The following is a 19,999-nucleotide window of genomic DNA, read 5'->3' as shown; positions in this document are numbered from 1 at the left end:
CCCAGATTTACTCGAAAATAGAATTTTGCACAAAGTTTGGGCTACATCGTCTGATAGATGAGTTATTACACTAATGTTAGGACCAACAGTGGGCTCAAATTCATTTTTCTTTTCTGTACAGCTTTAAGGGCTATTTTGTGACTTAGAAATGGGACACCCCTTAAATGCCGATACTCCTAAAATAAGAAAATAAATATTATGTAACAATGAGGTAAATACTCCATAAAATGGCCCTAGACTTAGATAATACAATGGTTTTCGTAATATTCATATCTCTATTAACAAAGAAAATACTGCATTCTGGATAGCCCTTGCTCCCAAGGGTGGTGTCGGAAAATCTCAATATTGAGGGCTATACAGCCCTTAAACTTGCACTTAATTTTTCTGAGAATCAGGACAGCACTAGCACTAGCAGGAGCGCACATTTTTGAGATTGAGGGTTAAGATTGAGGGTTAAAAAAGAGAGGAAATGGAATTCACCCAAAATTTGTCCAGTCCCATTGGTGTGAGTAAGGGAGGATCAGAAAGTGGAATAGATTTAGTGATGAGGAAAGTCACTGTCAGCCACACATCTGTCAGCAGGTCAGCTCCATGCAGGCACTACACAAACTTTATTTTGTAATGTAAACAGTGACATGCCAGGTAGAACAACTGTAAAACACCTGGGGCTGGCAATCCAGTAAAGAGCAACATTGACTCCTGACATATGAGCAGCACACATGTCCAGAACAGGAATATGATTTTGAACAGCTAGCATACAATCTTCTCAATAAAAATAAAATATGAATATAATGAATGAAAATAATATTAACTACATTCTTTCATTAATGATGCCTTCAAGCAAAATGAGAATATCAGATATGATAAAGCTGGTGAAACCTTATTGTGGTTCCAGAAAAAGATATTATTATTAAAATAAGGTGATGTTAAAATGGTGTTAAAAATAAACAACAATAACACAGACGCACCGTGCCGTGTCACAGCCTCTCGCTGCGGAATGTGATGGTCTCTCGGCCACAGCAGGTCAGGAACACCGGCCCCACCGGTGGTCACGGTCCTTCTGTGGTACGGGTCGGTGGTGCCGGTGGCCTGCTTTGGCCCAGAGACCATCACATTTTACCGCGGGAGGACACGGTGTTGCTCCAGATGAAGACCGGGCAGGACTCTTGGCTGAGAGCTTCCTGTTTCGGCTCCGAGCTGCTGGAGCAGTGGCGTGCACAGACTTTTTGAGGGGCAGGGGCGAAAAGGAAAAAAAAGGGCACATAATAGCGCATCCTCACCACTGAAGAGGGCACTTTAGCACACGTTTTGGCTCCTAGAGGGCACTTTAGCACACGTTTTGGCTCCTAGAGGGCACTTTAGCACACGTTTTGGCTCCTAGAGGGCACTTTAGCACACGTTTTGGCCCCCATGAGGGCACTTTAGCACACGTTTTGGCTCCTAGAGGGCACTTTAGCACACGTTTTGGCCCCCATGAGGGCACTTTAGCACACGTTTTGGCCCCCATGAGGGCACTTTAGCACACGTTTTGGCTCCTAGAGGGCACTTAAGCACACGTTTTGGCTGCCATGAGGGCACTTTAGCACACGTTTTGGCCCCCAAGAGGACACTTTAGCACATGTTTTGGCTCCTAGAGGGCACTTTAGCACACGTTTTGGCTGCCATGAGGGCACTTTAGCACACGTTTTGGCTCCTAGTGGACACTTTAGCACATGTTTTGGCTGCCATGAGGGCACTTTAGCACGCGTTTTGGCTGCCATGAGGGCACTTTAGCACACGTTTTGGCCCCCATGAGGCCACTTTAGCACACGTTTTGGCCCCCATGAGGGCACTTTAGCACGCGTTTTGGCTGCCATGAGGGCACTTTAGCACACGTTTTGGCTCCTAGTGGACATTTTAGCACATGTTTTGGCTGCCATGAGGGCACTTTAGCACGCGTTTTGGCTGCCATGAGGGCACTTTAGCACACGTTTTGCCCCCCATGAGGGCACTTTAGCACACGTTTTGCCCCCCATGAGGGCACTTAAGCACGCATTTTAGCTCCCATGAGGGCACTTTAGCACACGTTTTGCCTCCTAGAGGGCACGTAAAATTAGGTTTTTGGCACACAACACATGGGAACGAAAAACGTAAAATTACGTGGTTGGCACTCAATGAGTTAAATGTTTGGAAGGAACCTGTACCAATGAGCTGTACTGGAAGCAAATTGCACCAGCCTGGCTGTGTGGTCATTAAAAAGAATCAATCAATCAACTGCACAAATCCTCTCTAAGACCATGCATAGGCCTTAGCCATAGCTAGATAGCTATTGGGCAGTCAGCGAGCATTTAAGAAAATGAAATGATCATCAGATGCAGTTTGGGGTGTGTAACACATACATAGAGTTGGCTAATGAGCCATGATATTTACTGTTAGCCAACTAACAATTAAGCTAAGTTGACAATAGGTTTCTTATGCATGTTATTAATGTAGTGGCATGAAAAACGAAAAAAGTTCTTCAAAAAAGATGTAGATAATATTAATGTATCAGACGTAAAAAGTTGTATATTGTCAACCAACTAACTACCACTAAGCAACATTTAGGCCTATTTACCATGGCAAATAATGAAAAAAGAAACCAATAAAGCAACTTTTTAATTTACATGTATACCCAGCAGTGAGAAGGGTGTGTGTGTGTGCATTTCAGCTTTTACTGGTATGTGAAATCTGGTGTGCACCCAGTGTTTTTTTTCTCTCTCACACTCCCAATCTGCATAATAGCTTAATATATGAAAACAATAATTAAAAATTATTATTAATTAAAAAAAAAAGAATCACAGCTATTGACAACATCAATAATTCCTGTGACCATAACTAGCCACAGTGGTCTGTGATAGCAAATTTACAGAGAGGTTGTGGTGATAAATTGCGTGGCGGATGAGAATACATGAGGACTGGTTGAATTTGCGTTAATAGTTGCAATTAAAACATTGTAAAATCCTGGAGGGTCCTACCAAGAAAAAGGGGTAGAATGTAAGTTATATTATATTGAGTATATGTGACATTAAAGACAACCTGTGTCATGCTAAGGAATAACTTCTAATACATTGTATTGGTGGGGGGAGGGGGTTGTTCCTTTCCGATGAACAGGAAAAGTGGGTGTGGCTGTTTGTTTTTTTTACACCAAGGAGTGTTTTGGATGAAAAGCTAATGCTTGCAATCAACTCAGAATCGTGAAAAACCCCTAGTTTGACCCCTCACAACTTACTTAAGGCCAAATTAAAAATTTCGGAATTTTTGAAAGTCTGGTTACAGGTAGGTCTACCCCAACTACTTTTTTTAGGGGGTTTCCCACGGGAGTTGAATTTCAACTAACAGCTAAACTAGAAACACTGGTAACTGTTGGTTGTTTCAAACTCATTCAAATACTAAGCTCATGTTTGTGAGTGTACCATGATGCTGAACATCCAGTATGTCTTTTGGAATTTCGAGAGTAGGCCTAGCCTAAAATTCTATTGAGGCTCTGAGCCTGTTGATCGCCAGCTAGTAGTGAAATTATCATAGAACCAATGATTTTGGTTGGATTTTTATAATTTTTTCCCTGGAATGAGTATACTGTTTGCTGAAAATGATGACACATTGACTGATGTCATAACCTGGACCCATAGTTGATTGCCAATGAAGTAAAGATGAAAATATTGGGAAAAAGTGAGAAAACGCCTAATTTTTTTCCATAAAATTGATACAAAATCATGTAGAAATGTGTTTTAAGAGTTATTTTTTCAGTGGATGTTGTCACCACATGTGTTCTGTGTATCTGAAATGCATTCATTGACAGCCTACCCAGCCCACTGAGGATTTGAAGAAAAAAATCATTTTTTACAATTTCCTGTCGAAAAATAAAGGGTGCATACAGTGAAATGGCCACAATTTTTTTTCGCGATATTTCCGGCAGAGCAGACCCCTCAATTATTGTTCCTTAGTGTCAAAGTTAACAGAAAAAACACAAATAAAAAGTATAACGGACGATGTCAGGTTCAACCCATTTTTGAGCCTGTGGCTCCCCGACTAATAGTCATAGCAGTAGGTTCGTTACCTTTAATTGTCGGTGCAAGCTATTTTTTAGAAAGGCGGAGCGGAGCGGCGAGCTGCTCAGAGCTATGCTACGGAGGCTTTATGACGGATAAGACTACACAAATATACACATGGTAACATGGTAGATGATAAATAACGTTATCCACCGCTCCATGGATTGATTTCTCACCGGCTTCGTTGTAAACAAATGCACATGGAGGAGAGGAGGGTTAGAGACACAGAGGAGGAGAGACCAGACTTGCATAGTTCCCCTTTAAATTCATTTTCTATTTTATTTTGTTTGTTTTAGATTCAGTCTTCACAGTCAAAAAACAAAAAAAAACTTGCAAATAAATGTCCATAGATTTGAGTTTTTTCCTACAGAACAAAGATGCAGCTTTGGAACTTTAAAAACTTAAGACAATAAAATTGGTTGTCAACATTCGTCCCACGTCATCGATCTTAAAGCTAAAGTTCACAGGACGTTACGGATGAAGAAAAAATAATAATGGAGGTGGAAACATTTTATGATACAACAACACATCTGTTCTACAAGAGAACAATTTTGAACAGCAAATTGACCTCAGAAAAGCAAAGTAATGTGTTGTTTTGATTTTTTTCACCACACCTACTTAATATATGAAAGAATATAGATATAGATAAGTGTGTGTGTGTGTGTGTGTTGCAGGTGAAGGGCCGGGCCAACCTGTGGACTCAGGGCCTCGTGCAGCAGCAGTACCAGATCGACGTCCAGACGGTGGAGGAGCTGTTTGGTCAGAAGGACTGTCAGTCAAACGCCAAGGCCACGCCCACCCGGGGCGGGAGGAGCCGCAGCTCCTTCAGAGAAACCAAAGAGGAGGTGAGTGAGTGTGTGTGTGTGTGTGTGTGTGTGTGTGTGTGTGTGTGTGTGTGTGTGTGTGTGTGTGTGTGTGTGTGTGTGTGTGTGTGTGTGTGTGTGTGTGTGTGTGTGTGTGAGACCCCGTGGCCTCTGGGCCTGTGCTCTTGGGTCAGTCAGGTTAATCGACCCGTATGTGTGTACGTTGAAGTGTGTGTGCTGCTGTTTGTTGAAGGTGTGGAGGAGGTAAAGTGTGTGTGAAGAGTTTCCACCTGGGCTCTGACCTTTACACTGACACCTGCTCACCTCTCTCTCTCTCAATTCAATTCAATTCGATTCAAATGGCTTTATTGGCATGACATACATTGTACATATTGCCAAAGCAAGCGTTTGGAATTAAAAATAATAATCATAACAATTAAGGGAAACAACATCTACAGTATAGTGTTGTGATTACTGTAGAAATAAATGTATCTACTCTACTGTATAAATACAAAGAATAAAACAACAAATAACAAATGTGTGTGTCAGCTGACGATTATTATTCTTTGATTCTTCCCCCAGCAGGATGGGCAGTTTTTCCTCATCTGATAATTAAAAAAAAAAACCTTTTGTTATTGATTCAAATTTGGGGAAATATGTTTCTCTAATACGTATTACTCTTATTACTCTCTGTGTTTTATCCATGTCTCTGGACCAGGTCTCCATTCTGGACTCCAAGCGAGGGATGAACATCGGGATTTTCCTCAAACAGTTCAAGAGGTGAATCTGATCACAAACACAACTCAAACACTTTACAGACAGAGACAGGGAGAGAGAGTGAGATTGCGTGATGCGTCCGCTCGCCCTCATCCCAAGGTGTTATGGGTAAACAGGTGTGGCGATGCTGGCCTGTTGTGGAGAACGCACGCAGACATGTGAGTCCAAAATGTGTTGATGTCCGTCCGTGGGTCGTATCATCCCCCCGTGGCTCCAGAAAAACAGCCACAAAGAGACAAAGACAAACTAACACTAAAACAACCACGACGAGATGAAAAATGACAGCAAAGAGATACAAAACAGGCAACGGGTGAATAACGGCGACCACAGAGATTCAAAAAATGACTACATAAAGACACAAAAAGACCTCAAAGAGACACAAAAAATGACTTTAAAGACGTGCAAGAACAACCTCAAGGAAAAACAAGAGACCGCAAAGATACAAACTGATGACAAACAGACACACAAAAGTCACAGTGAGATGATAGAAAATGACAATGAAACGGGCAAAACCACAGTAAAAAACCATCGGTGATGTCACAGTCGCACAACGTAGATGAATTGAACCCATGGTTTGATGATTTTTGAAGATTTGCAAGTTGTCATCAGCAAGAAAAACGACATTCACACTCTCCTTTAGCCTTTAGCTTCGTTTACGTCTCCAATGGCTCCAACAACCACATGGGAAACAAAATGGCGTCTTCTTCAGACCGTAGAGGTTTGGTTATGTAAAAACCAGAGGGACGGGAGGTGTCCTGACTCCTGGATGTGTTTGTGTTGCATCGACGCTGTTCAGACCGAGTGCTGCTTACCAAACACTCAGACAGACATACAGGTATGAGGGAGGATGATTGACAGGTTGAGGCTCCTCAACGTGAAAACCTTCAACCCTGCTCTCCGCGTGTCCTTCGTTTGGTTTTCTTGTACCTCAGTGACAAACTTTAATTAAAAAGCTGTGAAGTAAAACCCTATTTATGTTCCTCTCCAGGTCCAATCAGACGATAGTAGACGATATTCGCCACGGCAACAGTGAGCCGTACGGGGCGGAGCCTCTGGGAGAGCTGTTGAAACTGCTGCCGGAGCCAGATGAGGTGAACACACACTCTTTCACACACACACACACACAAGTTGGTAGAGGGGAAACCTTTGGATGGCAGAGTACAAAAAAGTTTAACACTTTTTAATTCATGAAACTGCACAGCAGCAAGAAAACGGACGCGTTTCGGCATTCCTTTTCACGGGCAGTGGATGTACCATATCTATTTGTCATTTATCTGTTATCTACGATGGTACTGTATGGACCCATGTATGTTTTATTCTTATTGTCTGGTGCATAATATTATCGGACAGTAGGGACAATTGTTGTTATGTCTACAACTTGTCGATTTTTACAGATAATGTTTTTGATTACGTTTTTGTCATTGTTCTTTACAAGTTAATATTTTCTATTTTTCTATTTCTATGTGGCTTAGACTTTTTTCTAGTATTTCCTGACTGTTTGATGCATTATTTATGAATGACCTGTACATGTATCTTGTCTGATATGTGAATGTTGATTGGAACCAGCTGGCTCATGTTAAAAGGGGCGACACACCCACTAATGTGTTAACGCTGAGGACGGCTGACTGCCGAAACGCGTCCGTTTTCTTGCTGCTGTGCAACTTTTTTGTACTCTGTTGATTTTTTGGACTGGCACCCGGTTTACTTTTCGTATACTTGGAGTTGAGCACGCCGAGTCTGCTGAAAACCTTTGGATGGCATCAACGGGGTTCAAGTCAAAGTCAAAAGTAAAAAGTACTTCATTTTTCCGTTCAACATCATCAGTGCAGTAGTCACAACAATGGTTAAAAGGACACATACAAAGATACAATTGGTTAAAAACAGGTTAATTGATAATGTCGTGGTAGGAGTTAGCGATGGGAAGGAGGTGGGCGTCCAACGACCCAACGATTGATTGGCTTGAGGAACACGACGAAAGGGAAGGTTCAATGGTCAGATATCGTTGACCGTGGAACTGGACAGAACTTGTGCAAAGAGCTCGTCCTTCCTTCCTTCCTGAACCTTCACCAGAACTTCGTTAGAAATGGAGAAAGACGTAGCAATTGGTCGGTCCAACGAGTCCACAACTCATAGGAGCAGTTTCTGAACCAGTTCCTCTACAATGGCAACAGGTGTACTGGAAACAGGAAGTCATGGTTTGGTTCACTAGTTAGTTAGGTTTAGGAAAAGCTTTGGTTTTTGATTAAAGAAAGTACTCTACTAAGGTTTAAGGACCTTTGTTGTCAGGGTTGGAGCAACCTAAGGAAATCATGATAATAGAGACAAAGAGATCAACAAACAGGCAAAAAGCAGTTGATCTTGACCCATCCGTCCAATCCAACAACTTCTTGTCTTCATCAACCAGCTTCCATCTTTGCTCCTGTCATAACTACTACAACCACAAGAGGTTGTTAGCTGCTTGTACAGAAGACCGCTGGGCTTGTTTTTTTAGTGGGCAGTCTAAGTCAGTCTTGGGGTCTTGGTTGGGACATTGGCTAGTCCAGAACAAGACAACTAGATGAATTTTATGTGACCATACAAGACTGGTTTCACTGAAAGCCACAACAGACTGTGTTCTGGTTCAGGTAGACTTGGAAGGAAGTTATTCTCAGACCACTAGTCCACTAGCAGCATAGCCTAGCTAGCTAACACCAGACCTCATCTCAATGTAGACTGAGATTCGGTCTGGAAACCACCCGTTCATTTTTTCGTATTTGAGGCGTGGTTTACGAAAGCCCAGAGCTACAAATGTCTATAAAATGCGTCTGTATGTAGTTTATAGCCAATCGTATCAATCTACCCAATGACGTATGTAGAGCGACAGAAATCTGATGAGGAAAAAAATGCTAAACGTTGCTCTTTTTTCGAAATAAACTTGCGGTCTAAACTACTTGAAACACTTTCTAACGCTGCATCGAAGCGTCTGCCGCCATGTTGGATCAAGAAGCTATCAACAAAGTCGCTTTGGTGCGTCGTCATCGTCTTGCTGCCCCCTCCCCCGTTCTGTGATTGGCTCCCTTGTTGAGGGAAAAATTGGGTCCATGGTTTCCCGGCTGACTTGCAGAGCGAATAAAATCACGCGCAAAGCAGCATGGGTAAACCCAGGCTACTAGCAGCAAGAAGCTGAAGTGAAGTCAGATACATAAACAAACAATTGAATGTTCATACCAGCGTGTTGGTGTCTTCCTCTCTGGTTTCCAGGTAAAGAAGCTGAAGTCGTACCGAGGCGACGTCTCTAAGCTCTCATTGGCCGACTCCTTCGTGTACCTGCTGATTGAACTTCCAAGGTGAGAGGCCGCACCTGAACTCCACTCAGACACTCTGTAACAAACACCTCGTTTGTTATGGCCTTACAAATCTATATTTATTAATGTGAATTGAATGTGTCTTTGGTATTTTGGTGGGGGTCATTACTATGTTCCCACAGCCCTATGTTCCCACATTTCTAACTTTTGTTGTCACTGAAAATAAGGCCCTATGTTCCCACAGCCCTTCGGTCCCACCATTGGTTGGGTTAAGGCAATGAAGAAAAGAGTTGGTTAAGTTTAGTAAAAAGACCCGGTAGAGGCTAGACAGGCCAGATAGATAGAGTCCAGATAGGTAGAGAGAGTCCAGTTGGAACATAGGGCCTAATTTTGAGAAAAATCTTAGAACTGTGGGAACATAGGGCTGTGGGAACATAGGCATGGACCCTTTTGGTGCTATCGCAAATGTGTGTATTGTCTTAAAAATGTATATTTATTAATATGTCTTTGGTATTTTACCTCATTGTTGCTTTTTTTAAGGTTGCCTTTTATCATCAGGCAGAGGGACTGGCGATGAAAACTAGCTTTTTTTTAGCTAACTCGGGTGCATTTACATTTGTTTTTTTTTTACAATGTTTTATTAATGTACATTGTCCCTAGTCAAATAAATTAAACTGAAACTGAAACCTCGACCTGTGTGGATCCAGATTATGTAAAAGCAGCAGTTTGTGAGAGTCAGTGATTCTCTGATGGAAGTAGAGATGTAGAAACAGATGCTGCAGCGTCTTGTGGAGCTGAAGCTCTCAGAGTTTGTTGCGGCAGCAGATGGTGCAAAGAATGAAAAGACTCAAGCGTGAAGCCGAACAGCAGATGAGGAATATGCTCTTAATTTGAAGAAAACACCAGCAGCGACATGTATTTGACTTTGTCTCTGTGAGCTCATTAATCAGTTCCTCCTCTCGCTGCAGCTACTCCGTCCGGATCGAGTCCATGCTGCTGAGGGAGGAGTTTCCTGTGGCGTGCGGCGGCATGAAGCGAGACATCCGGACCCTTCGTTCTGCCACCAAAGGTAACGCCACTAGATTATAGCTCTCATACTCAACTGCTTCAATAACTGTGGAAATTAAAGGCTTAGTCTGGTTATTTTCACCATTGTGCTACTTTGAAAGCCAATCTGGATTAATCCACCGCTGAAAAATATTGTTTTCTCGTCTTTGTTTCTCTTTTTTTTTAAAGCTTAAAAGGATAGTCCACCCAAAATTCAAATTGCACTCATTATCTACTCACCCTCATGTGGACTAAGGGCTGGAAGAAGTTTCAGAGTCCTCTGTGGCTTCTCTGAGTTACAGGGGGTCTCGGCGTAGCAGTGCATGTCCATATAACGGTTGCAAATGGATACCAACTGTCTTCGTAACAAAAAGACACACCAAAAAACATCCAAATACCTCCATGATGCTCGTATGTAATGTCCGTCTTGTATTGAAGCCCCGAAATGCGAAATTGTTCCGAAAAAAATTAAATAAGTCTATATTTCAAGCTTGTTTGCAGCGGAAGCTCCTCTTCCTGGTCCGTCCAAATCTCACGCGATTTGCGCCGGTATCGATATTTGGATGTTTTTTGGTGTAAGTCGACATGAGGGTGAGTAGATAATGAGTGAAATTTCAATTTTGAGTGAACTATCCCTTTAGGTGGGCTGCTGTTTTAGGGGATAATTTGACTACATCAGTTTTATTGTGTGACAGGTTGAGTTGAAATTCAATTTGGTTTGAATTGACCATTAAAGTCAGAGGACAGAAATAACCACGCTAGTTACTGAGAGGAAATATTGGTAAGAATGAATCAGAGTAAAAACCTTTTAATAACCTAAAAAGTGATATTATATCTGTTAATGCTGATTTACAAAAGTTTTACAATTTGTCATCATCATTTTGACTTGAAAACTACAAACACGTTTACATAAAATGTGACGTTTGCACACAGATTAAAAGATACAGCAGCTTTTCTCCAGCCTCAATGATGCAAATCTGCAAGTTCATGGAGAGAAATGCACCTTTATCACATGAAAATGAATCAGTGTCTCTTCTGCTTTAACACCGGTGTCATGGGGCGTTTAAATACTGTTGGTTTTTGGGGGATTTTCCTGCAACAATAAGCAAAAACCCCCCAAAAAACCTGATGCTTCCACTGTTGCTCGTTTGCTTTGTCTCCATCGTCGGTGATTATAAATGCAGTGTGAAACATCAACTCTCCTCCCTTCTCACACATACACACGTTCACACAATACAAACTAACACCTGGATTATTTTTAGCAGTGTGTGTGAACTTGATAACTCCCTGAATTGCTAACTAACCGTGCACACACACACACACACACAGTCTGAGATGCACTCGGGGATTTTAGGATTATAAACTCTTTTCTATGAAGTGTGTGAAGGTGTTTCTCTTCTTTATCTGTGTGTTTATGTCTCTCCTCTTCCTCTCTGCCTCTCTCTTTCTCTTTAATCTTTTTCCAGCAGGTGCTGTTTTTTTGGGAGGAGGGGGGATCTGTCCATTGATGCAAATAAATGATGTTTTCTTTTTTTGTTGTCGTCTTTTTCCCTTTCTCCTCCAGAGTTAATGTGTTGTGAGGAGCTCCACGCTGTTCTCCACCTGGTGCTGCAGGCTGGAAACATCCTCAACGCTGTGAGTGGGGAAAAACTGCATGAATGAGTAATTACAAAAGGAACAAACAGAGAGAGAGAGAGAGATGGATGGAGGATGGTAGGAGGAGGGAAGGATGGTATATAGAAAGCTTAAGACTGTTTAGTTAAACCATTTACAAACCGTTTCCCCTTTGAATTAGCCCTAAATGAGCTTTAATGTTCATAAAGTTGAATTATTCTGCTCTGTCGCAGCTCTTTGTTTCATTATAAGGTCTTTAAATTATTAATCCATTTAAGTCCATCCTTATATTTTAATGATGGAACATGCACAGATGGTCCCTGAACGCTTCATATGGAGACTATAGCTACATACATGCTACAATTTACTGAAGCCCTGTAAACGTCTCACATAGGAAGACGCTTCGAAATGTCCCCGAAATGCCCCACAGTCAGTTAAATGGACACTAGGGATGTCACGGTTACTTGTTTTCACAATTAATCGTGGTATTAAACGCCACAATTAATTAATCGTAAAGATTCTAAAATACCGTCACTTTCCAAGAAAAGATTATGTTGAAACTATACTAACAGATGTGCATCAAAATAAAGGTAAATGCACCGATACTGGTCCATTTACGTAACATTGAATTGGTAGGAATTTAAATGTTAGCGTGTCATTTTTAATTAAAAAACGAAATAAATAATTAAAAAAAACGATTAAGATAAACTTAAACATTTGGTTTTGACGACAATTTATGACCTGAATATTTCAAACATTTCCTCTGGGGATTAATTTAGTTTAGTTTAGTTTAGTTTAAGTTTATTTCGGACATGTTAAAAGAAATAAAACATAATACAGAAATGGACAGACATAACAAATAAAAACTTTGCAAAGACAACATATGAACAAAAATAAATAAATAAATAAATAAAATAATTGAAAGTAAAGATAATTAGATTTTTTGTTTTGTTTTTTCATATCCGAAAAGGAGTGGGAAGAAGTAAAACTTATTTACTCCCACCCCTTAATCATAAATTATCTATCAAGTTATCTAGTCATTATAGTCTATACAATAAATTAATTTATGAGTTATTTAACTGGATTTATTCTAATATATATATTATATTTATATACATATAGATTTATTCTAACATATGATTACTAATCTTTATCTCTCTATATAGTCATATACATATAAAAACATATACAAACACATTCATACATACAAAGACAAACTGAAAGTAATAAGACAAACTGAAAATAACAAAGTAATAATTGGTCATATATTAATAGATACTTGAAATATTTTGTGTAAACAATGAGTAATGTAATTAGTGCATAATAATCATGATAATCGTAATACCATGATTATTTCTCTGACAATAATCGTACCTGGAAAATATATAATCGTGACATCCCTAGGTCACACTGCAGTATCCCAATAAAAATTTTCTAGGTGTCTCCAATGCAGACAAAAGGCAGAAGCTCCAGATGTGTGTGTGTGTGTGTGTGTGTAACTGCTGTGTTCTCTGTCCTGCAGGGAGGCTACGCAGGAAACGCCGTGGGCTTCAAGCTGTCGTCGCTCCTCTCTCTGGCCGACACCAAAGCCAACAAGCCGGGCATGAACCTGCTGCACTTTGTCGCTCTGGTCAGTTAACGACGACGAAGCCGATCGCAGTGTTTATGTAGATCCATGTAAACCAGTGGAAACCTTTTCAACGGAGACGGTGTGAACTCTCTTCTCTCTCCTTCAGGAGGCTCAGAAGAAAGACAAGCTGCTGCTGGAGTTTCCTCTGAAGCTGAGTCACATCCAGGCTGCAGCCAGGTCAGACGTCGCTCCACCGCCACTATTTGTTCTGCAACGCTGCCCCCTGCTGGTTCATAGTCATCACAGCAGAGCTCCTATGTGTTTCTCAGTGTCCTTATGGTCGTTTTTAAAGCTGTACAGAAAAGAAAACTGAATTTAGGCCCACTCTGGGTCATAAAATTAGTGTAATAACTAATCTATCAGACGATGTAGGCCAAACTTTGTGCAAAAGTCTATTTTCGAGTAAATCCGGGATAAAAGTGTGGTATTTTTTTTTCGTAATGGATAATGCAGGCGCACGGATTATACGTCAGCCTGTACACGATTCACCAGCCACTGATATTGGATCCGTAATCCGTCATTCAAACGTCTGAGACACGCACACACACACGGAGCTCGGGCTCGCCCCAAGCTTTGAATATCCCGCCCGCTCGATAACGACCAATCAAATTAGTTTTCCTTACTCGGGTAAACTCGGCGCGACAAACAGGACAAACGGCCATTTATGTACACCTTTAAAGTCTCTTCATAGTAATTGTTCATCTCTTCTTAAAGCTGTTTTACAAACTTTATAATGCAACAGAGACGTCATATTGCAAATATCATGTTTTTCCTGTTTATGTTTTTGAAGGATCTCCTTGGAAACGCTGGACGCTGAGATGCAGTGGCTGATGACTCGCGTGCGCTCATTGGAGGAGAACGTCCAGAGAGACACGGAGCTGCTGCAGCAACTGGACGACTTCCTGCAGGTAACTCACCTCTGAACCCCAGCCACAGTAACGGAGTAAATTTACTTAATAGGATTTGTACTTTACTTGAGTATTAGATTTCTTTGGTACTTATTACTCGTACTTGAATACATTTCCAAGACAAATATTTTTACTTTTACTCAAGTTAATTTCTAGGAAGGCTGAAAAGTACTCGTTACTTTCAGGACTGCTCTTTTTTTTGTGTGTTTGTCAAAGAAGGAAACCCTGACCCCTAAAAGCAGCACATCAGTGCAGCTGGTTTCAAAGAGTTAATTGTCAGAAACAAGAGTTAAAAGCTCCTTAAAGTCATTTAGAAAAAAATTATAGTAATTAATTGATGTGAAAAATAAGAAATTTACTCTTACTTTAACTTAAAGTAAATTTAAAAGCATGAACTTTTGGATACTTAAGTACCTTTAAAAGCAAGTACTTTTTTACTCTTAGTAGTAGTATTTGTACTCTTACTCAAGTACTGCTACAGATATGTGGTGTGTTTAGAGAAGTTTTCAGATCCTATTAAAGAGACACATCCAGGAATTTTTAGATCAGTGTCGCAATCATATTTCTACAGAAATAATGTTTGGATATGGATGGAAAATCAGTTATTTTTATGGTGTTGTGGTTTTTTATTCTAATTTGTTAGTTTCTAATGTTTTCATCATGTCTGTTATTTTTTTAGTTGGCGGCCTCGTCCCTGTGTGCGCTGCGCGGGAGCCGGCAGCAGCTGAAGAGCGAAGGCAGCGAGTTGATCGACTTCTTCTGTGAGGACAGAGACACGTTCAGACTGGACGACTGCTTCAGCATCTTCCAAACCTTCTGCTCCAAGTTCACTCATGCGGTCAAGGTACGCAGATATACGTATATACGGATATGCAGAAACTGGTGAAGCAGTGTAAGGCTTTTATTATGAAAAACCTTCAAGAAGTTTGCTAAAAATGTCATTCTGATAGGACTATAATGTGTGGTCAGATATGATATGTTGTTCTGGAGCAGCTGATACAGTTGATATAGTGATATCTGCTGGTCAAATCTTGGCAACACACCCTAATTACACAGGATAAACTGCTTTTATTATTGTTGTTCTGTAAAATAAGGCTTTTTCTTTTAATGTTGATATTTCTTACTCAAACATTAAAGTAATAGTTCACCAAAAAATGAAATTCAGTCATTATTGACTCACCCTCATGCTGATGAATACTCCGGAGTATTTTTTTATTCCTCAAAGTGCATCTGGAGACCCGGGAGGGGGATTCGTAGTCCAACGAAATCCTTATATAAGAGTCAATAGCACCCGACACAAAAAGGTCCATAAAACTACAAATATTCCTCCTTACTGCTCGTCCGCTGCAATCCAAGTGTCCTGAAGGGATATAGTCCAGAGTTTACTCCAAACGACGTCGTTTAGGACATTTTTACAGCCTAAATAGTCCTGTATTGAATTTGACTGAGGCGCGCTCTCACGTTCATGCGCGTGAACGTCAGAGCGCCATACAGGACTGTAAAAATGTCCTAAATGACGTTGTTTCGAGTTTAATGGACCTTTTTTGTGTCGGCTGACTGAATTTCATTTTTTGGTGAACTATTCCTTTAACATATTACCTAAATAGTGACATCTTTGTGCTGCTCTCTAAAGGAGAACATGGAGAGGGAGGTTAAGGAGGCCAACCGACGCCGGCGCTTACAGGAGGAAGAGCAGAAGAGGCATTCCTGGGCTGGTGGCGAGGAGGTAGGACGACACTCACAACCAAAAACACACACTGCAAAAACTCAAAATCTTACCAAGAATATTTGTCTTATTTCTAGTCAAAACAAATCTAATTCTACTTAGAATAAGACTCATCACATTAGTAGCTTGTTTTTTGACACATTTTACTTTTTTCAAGCATATTTTCACTTGAAATAAGTAGAGAAATCTGATAGTGGAGCAAGTTTCTTATTACAAGCACAAAAAACTTGCTTTCACTGGCAGATTTTTCTACTTATTTCAATTGAAAATTAGTTTGAAACAAGTGAAACTTATCTGAAAACAAGTTGATTTTTAGGTGATGAGTCTTATTTTAAGTGGAAAGAGATTTGTTTTTACTAGAAATGAGACATTTTGACAAGAAATAAGACAAATATTCTTGGAAAGATTTTGAGTTTTTGCAGTGGACTCATTGACCATTAACTACAGGTTGAAAAAGGTCGGCATAAGAAAGAATGAAGAGTCTGTGAACACTGTTCTTCAGGAGAAATAGAAACTGAGGCCCATTTCCTCCTCTCCTGCCCCCTGGACCAAACTGAGAGAGAGGTTTTCCTACAGCTTATTTTAAGTGGAAAGAGATTTGGTTTTACTAGAAATGAGACATTTTGATAAGAAATAAGACAAATATTCTTGGAAAGATTTTGAGTTTTTGCAGTGCAAAATCTGCTTGGTTGGTAATGAATTCCCTCTTGTGTGATCCCTGTCGCAGGTGGGCGGAAGCTTCAAGTTGCGCTGCAGCAGCGAGGCGGACATGTCGGCGGCCATGTCGCGACACGACGACGGCGGGCTGCTGATGGAGCTGCTGACCCCGAAGCCCCACCCGCGCTCGCCCAGCGCTCTGGGACGATCGGGGAGTTTACGACGTTCCCGGAACTCTCCGTCCAGCTCGCCGTTCATCGCCGCCGAGCGCGACCTGAACACGCTCCTGGAAATGTCGACCCCCGACCACAAAGTCGGCCTGCAGAGAGGAGGAGTAGGAGAAGCACGGACAGGTTTCCGATCGGCTTCCCCTGCGCTTAGGAGTCCCGGTCCCTCGCCTCAGACTTTGGCTCAAAGTCCGAGGGCCAGGATATTCACCTTCCCCGACAACCAGCAGCCTCAACAAGGCGAGATTGTACCACATACCCCTCCGTCACCTCCCAAATCCTCTCGGAGTCCAAAAAAGGCAAACGCATATCTTAAAACAACTACTTACCTCGGCTCGGACAGCCACCGGACGCCAGCAGATGCCAGTAGTCCCACTAAGGACGTTACAGTAAAACCTACCTCTGATTCAAACCAGCAGTCTGACCACAACAACAATGGCGATGATCGACTCGGCCTCGATCTTAGCAACCAAACGACGCTTTCAGACCATAAAACTCAGTCTGGTTTGGGGGAGGAACCCACAGGAACGGATAAAGCCGATAAGGAAATGTCTGTGGTTTTGGAAACGTGCACACTGGTGCCTGAGCTGAAGGTGTTTGACGCCTCCTCGAGTGGACGTCAGCAGGACGATCTGGTTATCACAGATTTGGAGGAAGAGCAAGCGGACAATGCTCGAGTCCAGAAGGTGCAGAACGAGTCCCAGGTTGGGAATGTAGAAAAGCCCGAGGTGCAAAGAGACGAAGAGGAGGCGCGGGAGGATCCAGTGATTGTTTGGTGTGTGACGGGTGTGTGCGAGGCGGCGGCTGACGCTGAACTCACACACGCCGACGACAACAACGACGCACACGTACGAACCGACAAAGATCAGTGTCGCAGTGACAATCAGGGAGGAAACCGGCCGCCGTCCTCCTCCTCTGGCTCGGCCAATCGCAATCGCACGCCCTCAAAACCTCAGCCGGCCAATGAAAAGCCAGTGCCTGTACCCATCAGCAGCCAACCAGTGCCTGTGTCGCGCAGTGACGATGACCCGTCGCTTCAGGTTTGGCCCGCGGCGTCGGCCAACAAAGCGCCCGCTCCCACCGTAGATGCCTGCGAGGAAGGTAAAGAAGCGGCCAATCAACGGGAGGAAGCAGCCGACTCCACCAATGACCCAAGAGATCAAGAGATGACCCTCCAAAGACAACCAATGGATGTCAAGAGTAAAAACAAAGCTGCGACCAATAAAAACTCTACCGCGCCGGGAAAGACGGAGCCAGCGCCTTTGTCCAAACCGTCCGCCAAGAACGCCCTTACCTCAAAAACCAGACCCACCGGGACGAAACCCAACGCAACGCCAACCGCCGCCTCCACGGCCAACAAATCCAGACCCGTCAGGACGCTCACCAACTCCGAGAAACAGGGCATGAGGCGGGTCGTGCACATCACCCGAACAACAACAACAACGACTCGCCCCGAGAAGCCTCCCGTCCGTGGATCTTCTAGCGTTGCAGCACCCAACAGTCTAACCGCCGCCGCCCCCCCTAACCCTTACAACACCGTTCTCCGACGAGTGGAAAGATCCTCCGCCCGACGATCCAGCGTCCACAAGACCGGACCGGACCCCAAGGATTCGAAAGACCAGAAGACTTCTGGTGCTCCGGCAGCGCCTGCTCAGGAGACGCAGAAGAACCAGGACTTGGCGAGGAAGCCGTCGATTCGAAAACCGGTAGCGAAACCCAAACCGCCGCCGGAGGAGAAGATGTGTCGCTCCACTCTGCGAGCTCTCTCTCAGGCAGGACAGGGAGGCGGAGTTGGAGGAGGAAGCGGTGGCAGCATCAGTGCCCCCGTCACCCCTTTGCACAAAGCCGCTACGTCTTTATCGTCGTCGCTTCCAGGTTTCGCCCGAAGCACGGCCTCGTCCTCCTTCAGACGGACCAACACCACGCTCGTTCCTCCTTCCCATTCACCCCACACCAGCTCGGACACCTCCCTTAAACCTTCTCTAAAGACTACAACCACTTCTTCCGTCGCCCCGCCCGGCATCTCTTCGCCTTTCACCCGAACGGGCTCGATGAGAGTCTCCGCCGCCTCCAGATCACCTTCAGATCTCTCCAACTCGTCCTTGCGGAGGACTCAGAGCATCCGGGCGACTCCTCGTCCAACCCTCGCCCCGCACGACTCCCTGACTCCGCCCAAAGGCCACCGGAGGAACGACAGCGGCAGCTTCTCCGACAAGTCCACCCACTCTAAAGACTCTGCCAAAGCCACAAAGCCGACCTGGAGATAACAGGAGAGATCTAATAAGTGCTGCATGCATCCCAACAACATGAATGAACTCTGGGCGGTACCTTCCTTCTTTGTTCTTTGGAGGTCAAAGGGAAGCCAGTGGATATATTCCGTTATGAAGTGTAGGCTCTTACACTAAAAAAAAAAAGGAAGAAAGATGCGATCCTTGGTACAATTGTCAAGTTAAGTTGGAGAAATGAAGGAGTCACATTCCAATACAAAGCACAGACACTGTTACAAAGATTTCAATTGAAAGAACTACATTATGTGCAGCTATTTGCTCTTGAAGGATGAAGAATAAACTGTCTCCGGGTGTTTTCATTTTAAACACTGTTGATCGAAGTGATAATTGTCAATGCATTAACATGAAATACGTTAAGGACACTCTCGGGTCCTCAGAAGAGAGAAAATGCAGAAATGTATTGTCTTTAGAGGCTTGGCGACACCATGACTACTTGCAGGGCAAAAACTCAAAATCTTTCCAAGAATATTTGTCTTATTTCTAGTCAAAATGTCTCATTTCTAATCAAAACAATCTCATTATACTTAAAATAAGACTCATCATATTAAAAGTAGCTTGTTTTTAGACACTTTTTACTTCTTTCAAGCATATTTTCACTAGAAATAAGTAGAAAAATCTGATAGTGGAGCAAGTTTTTCTTTCTTATTACAAGCACAAAAAACCTTCTTTCGCTGGCAGATTTTTCTACTTATTTCAAGTGAAAATTAGTTTGAAACAAATGAAAACTATCTGAAAACAAGCTCATTTTTAGGTGATGAGTCTTATAGAGTTTAGTTTTGACTAGAAATGAGACATTTTTACAAGAAATAAGACAAATATTCTTGGAAAGATTTTGAGTTTTTGCAGTGCACTATCAGCTGGCAATATGCTAACGTCAGTCAGTCACATTAGCCCTTGAAAATTGGTCAACATGCCAATTCGGTTGGAAGTGGTTTATTCTGACGTTAAAAACAAGGGGAATACATGAAATA

General features: G+C 42.5%; 1 protein-coding gene across 1 annotated transcript in view; it reads left to right on the top strand.

Moving 5' to 3' along the window:
- LOC146968729 (uncharacterized) overlaps positions 1–19,334 on the top strand; it is a 37,573-nt gene extending 18,239 nt beyond the window's left edge. The window contains exons 3-14 of the mRNA XM_085759666.1: positions 4,742–4,912; positions 5,589–5,650; positions 6,636–6,738; positions 8,888–8,973; positions 9,900–10,000; positions 11,543–11,613; positions 13,115–13,222; positions 13,329–13,399; positions 14,013–14,130; positions 14,810–14,974; positions 15,764–15,856; positions 16,584–19,334. Of these exons, the coding sequence (XP_085615792.1) occupies positions 4,742–4,912; positions 5,589–5,650; positions 6,636–6,738; positions 8,888–8,973; positions 9,900–10,000; positions 11,543–11,613; positions 13,115–13,222; positions 13,329–13,399; positions 14,013–14,130; positions 14,810–14,974; positions 15,764–15,856; positions 16,584–19,007 (3,573 nt within the window). The 3' untranslated portion in view covers positions 19,008–19,334. The remainder of the gene's footprint in view (positions 1–4,741; positions 4,913–5,588; positions 5,651–6,635; positions 6,739–8,887; positions 8,974–9,899; positions 10,001–11,542; positions 11,614–13,114; positions 13,223–13,328; positions 13,400–14,012; positions 14,131–14,809; positions 14,975–15,763; positions 15,857–16,583) is intronic.
- Positions 19,335–19,999: the final 665 nt, after the last annotated feature.

Source organism: Trachurus japonicus, chromosome 18, assembly GCF_045865225.1.
Source record: "Trachurus japonicus isolate A0001 chromosome 18, Traja_1.0".
Taxonomy (NCBI): domain Eukaryota; kingdom Metazoa; phylum Chordata; class Actinopteri; order Carangiformes; family Carangidae; genus Trachurus; species Trachurus japonicus.
The sequence above is the reverse complement of the archived record's forward strand: the minus strand, read 5'-3'. Positions and strand labels throughout refer to the sequence as shown.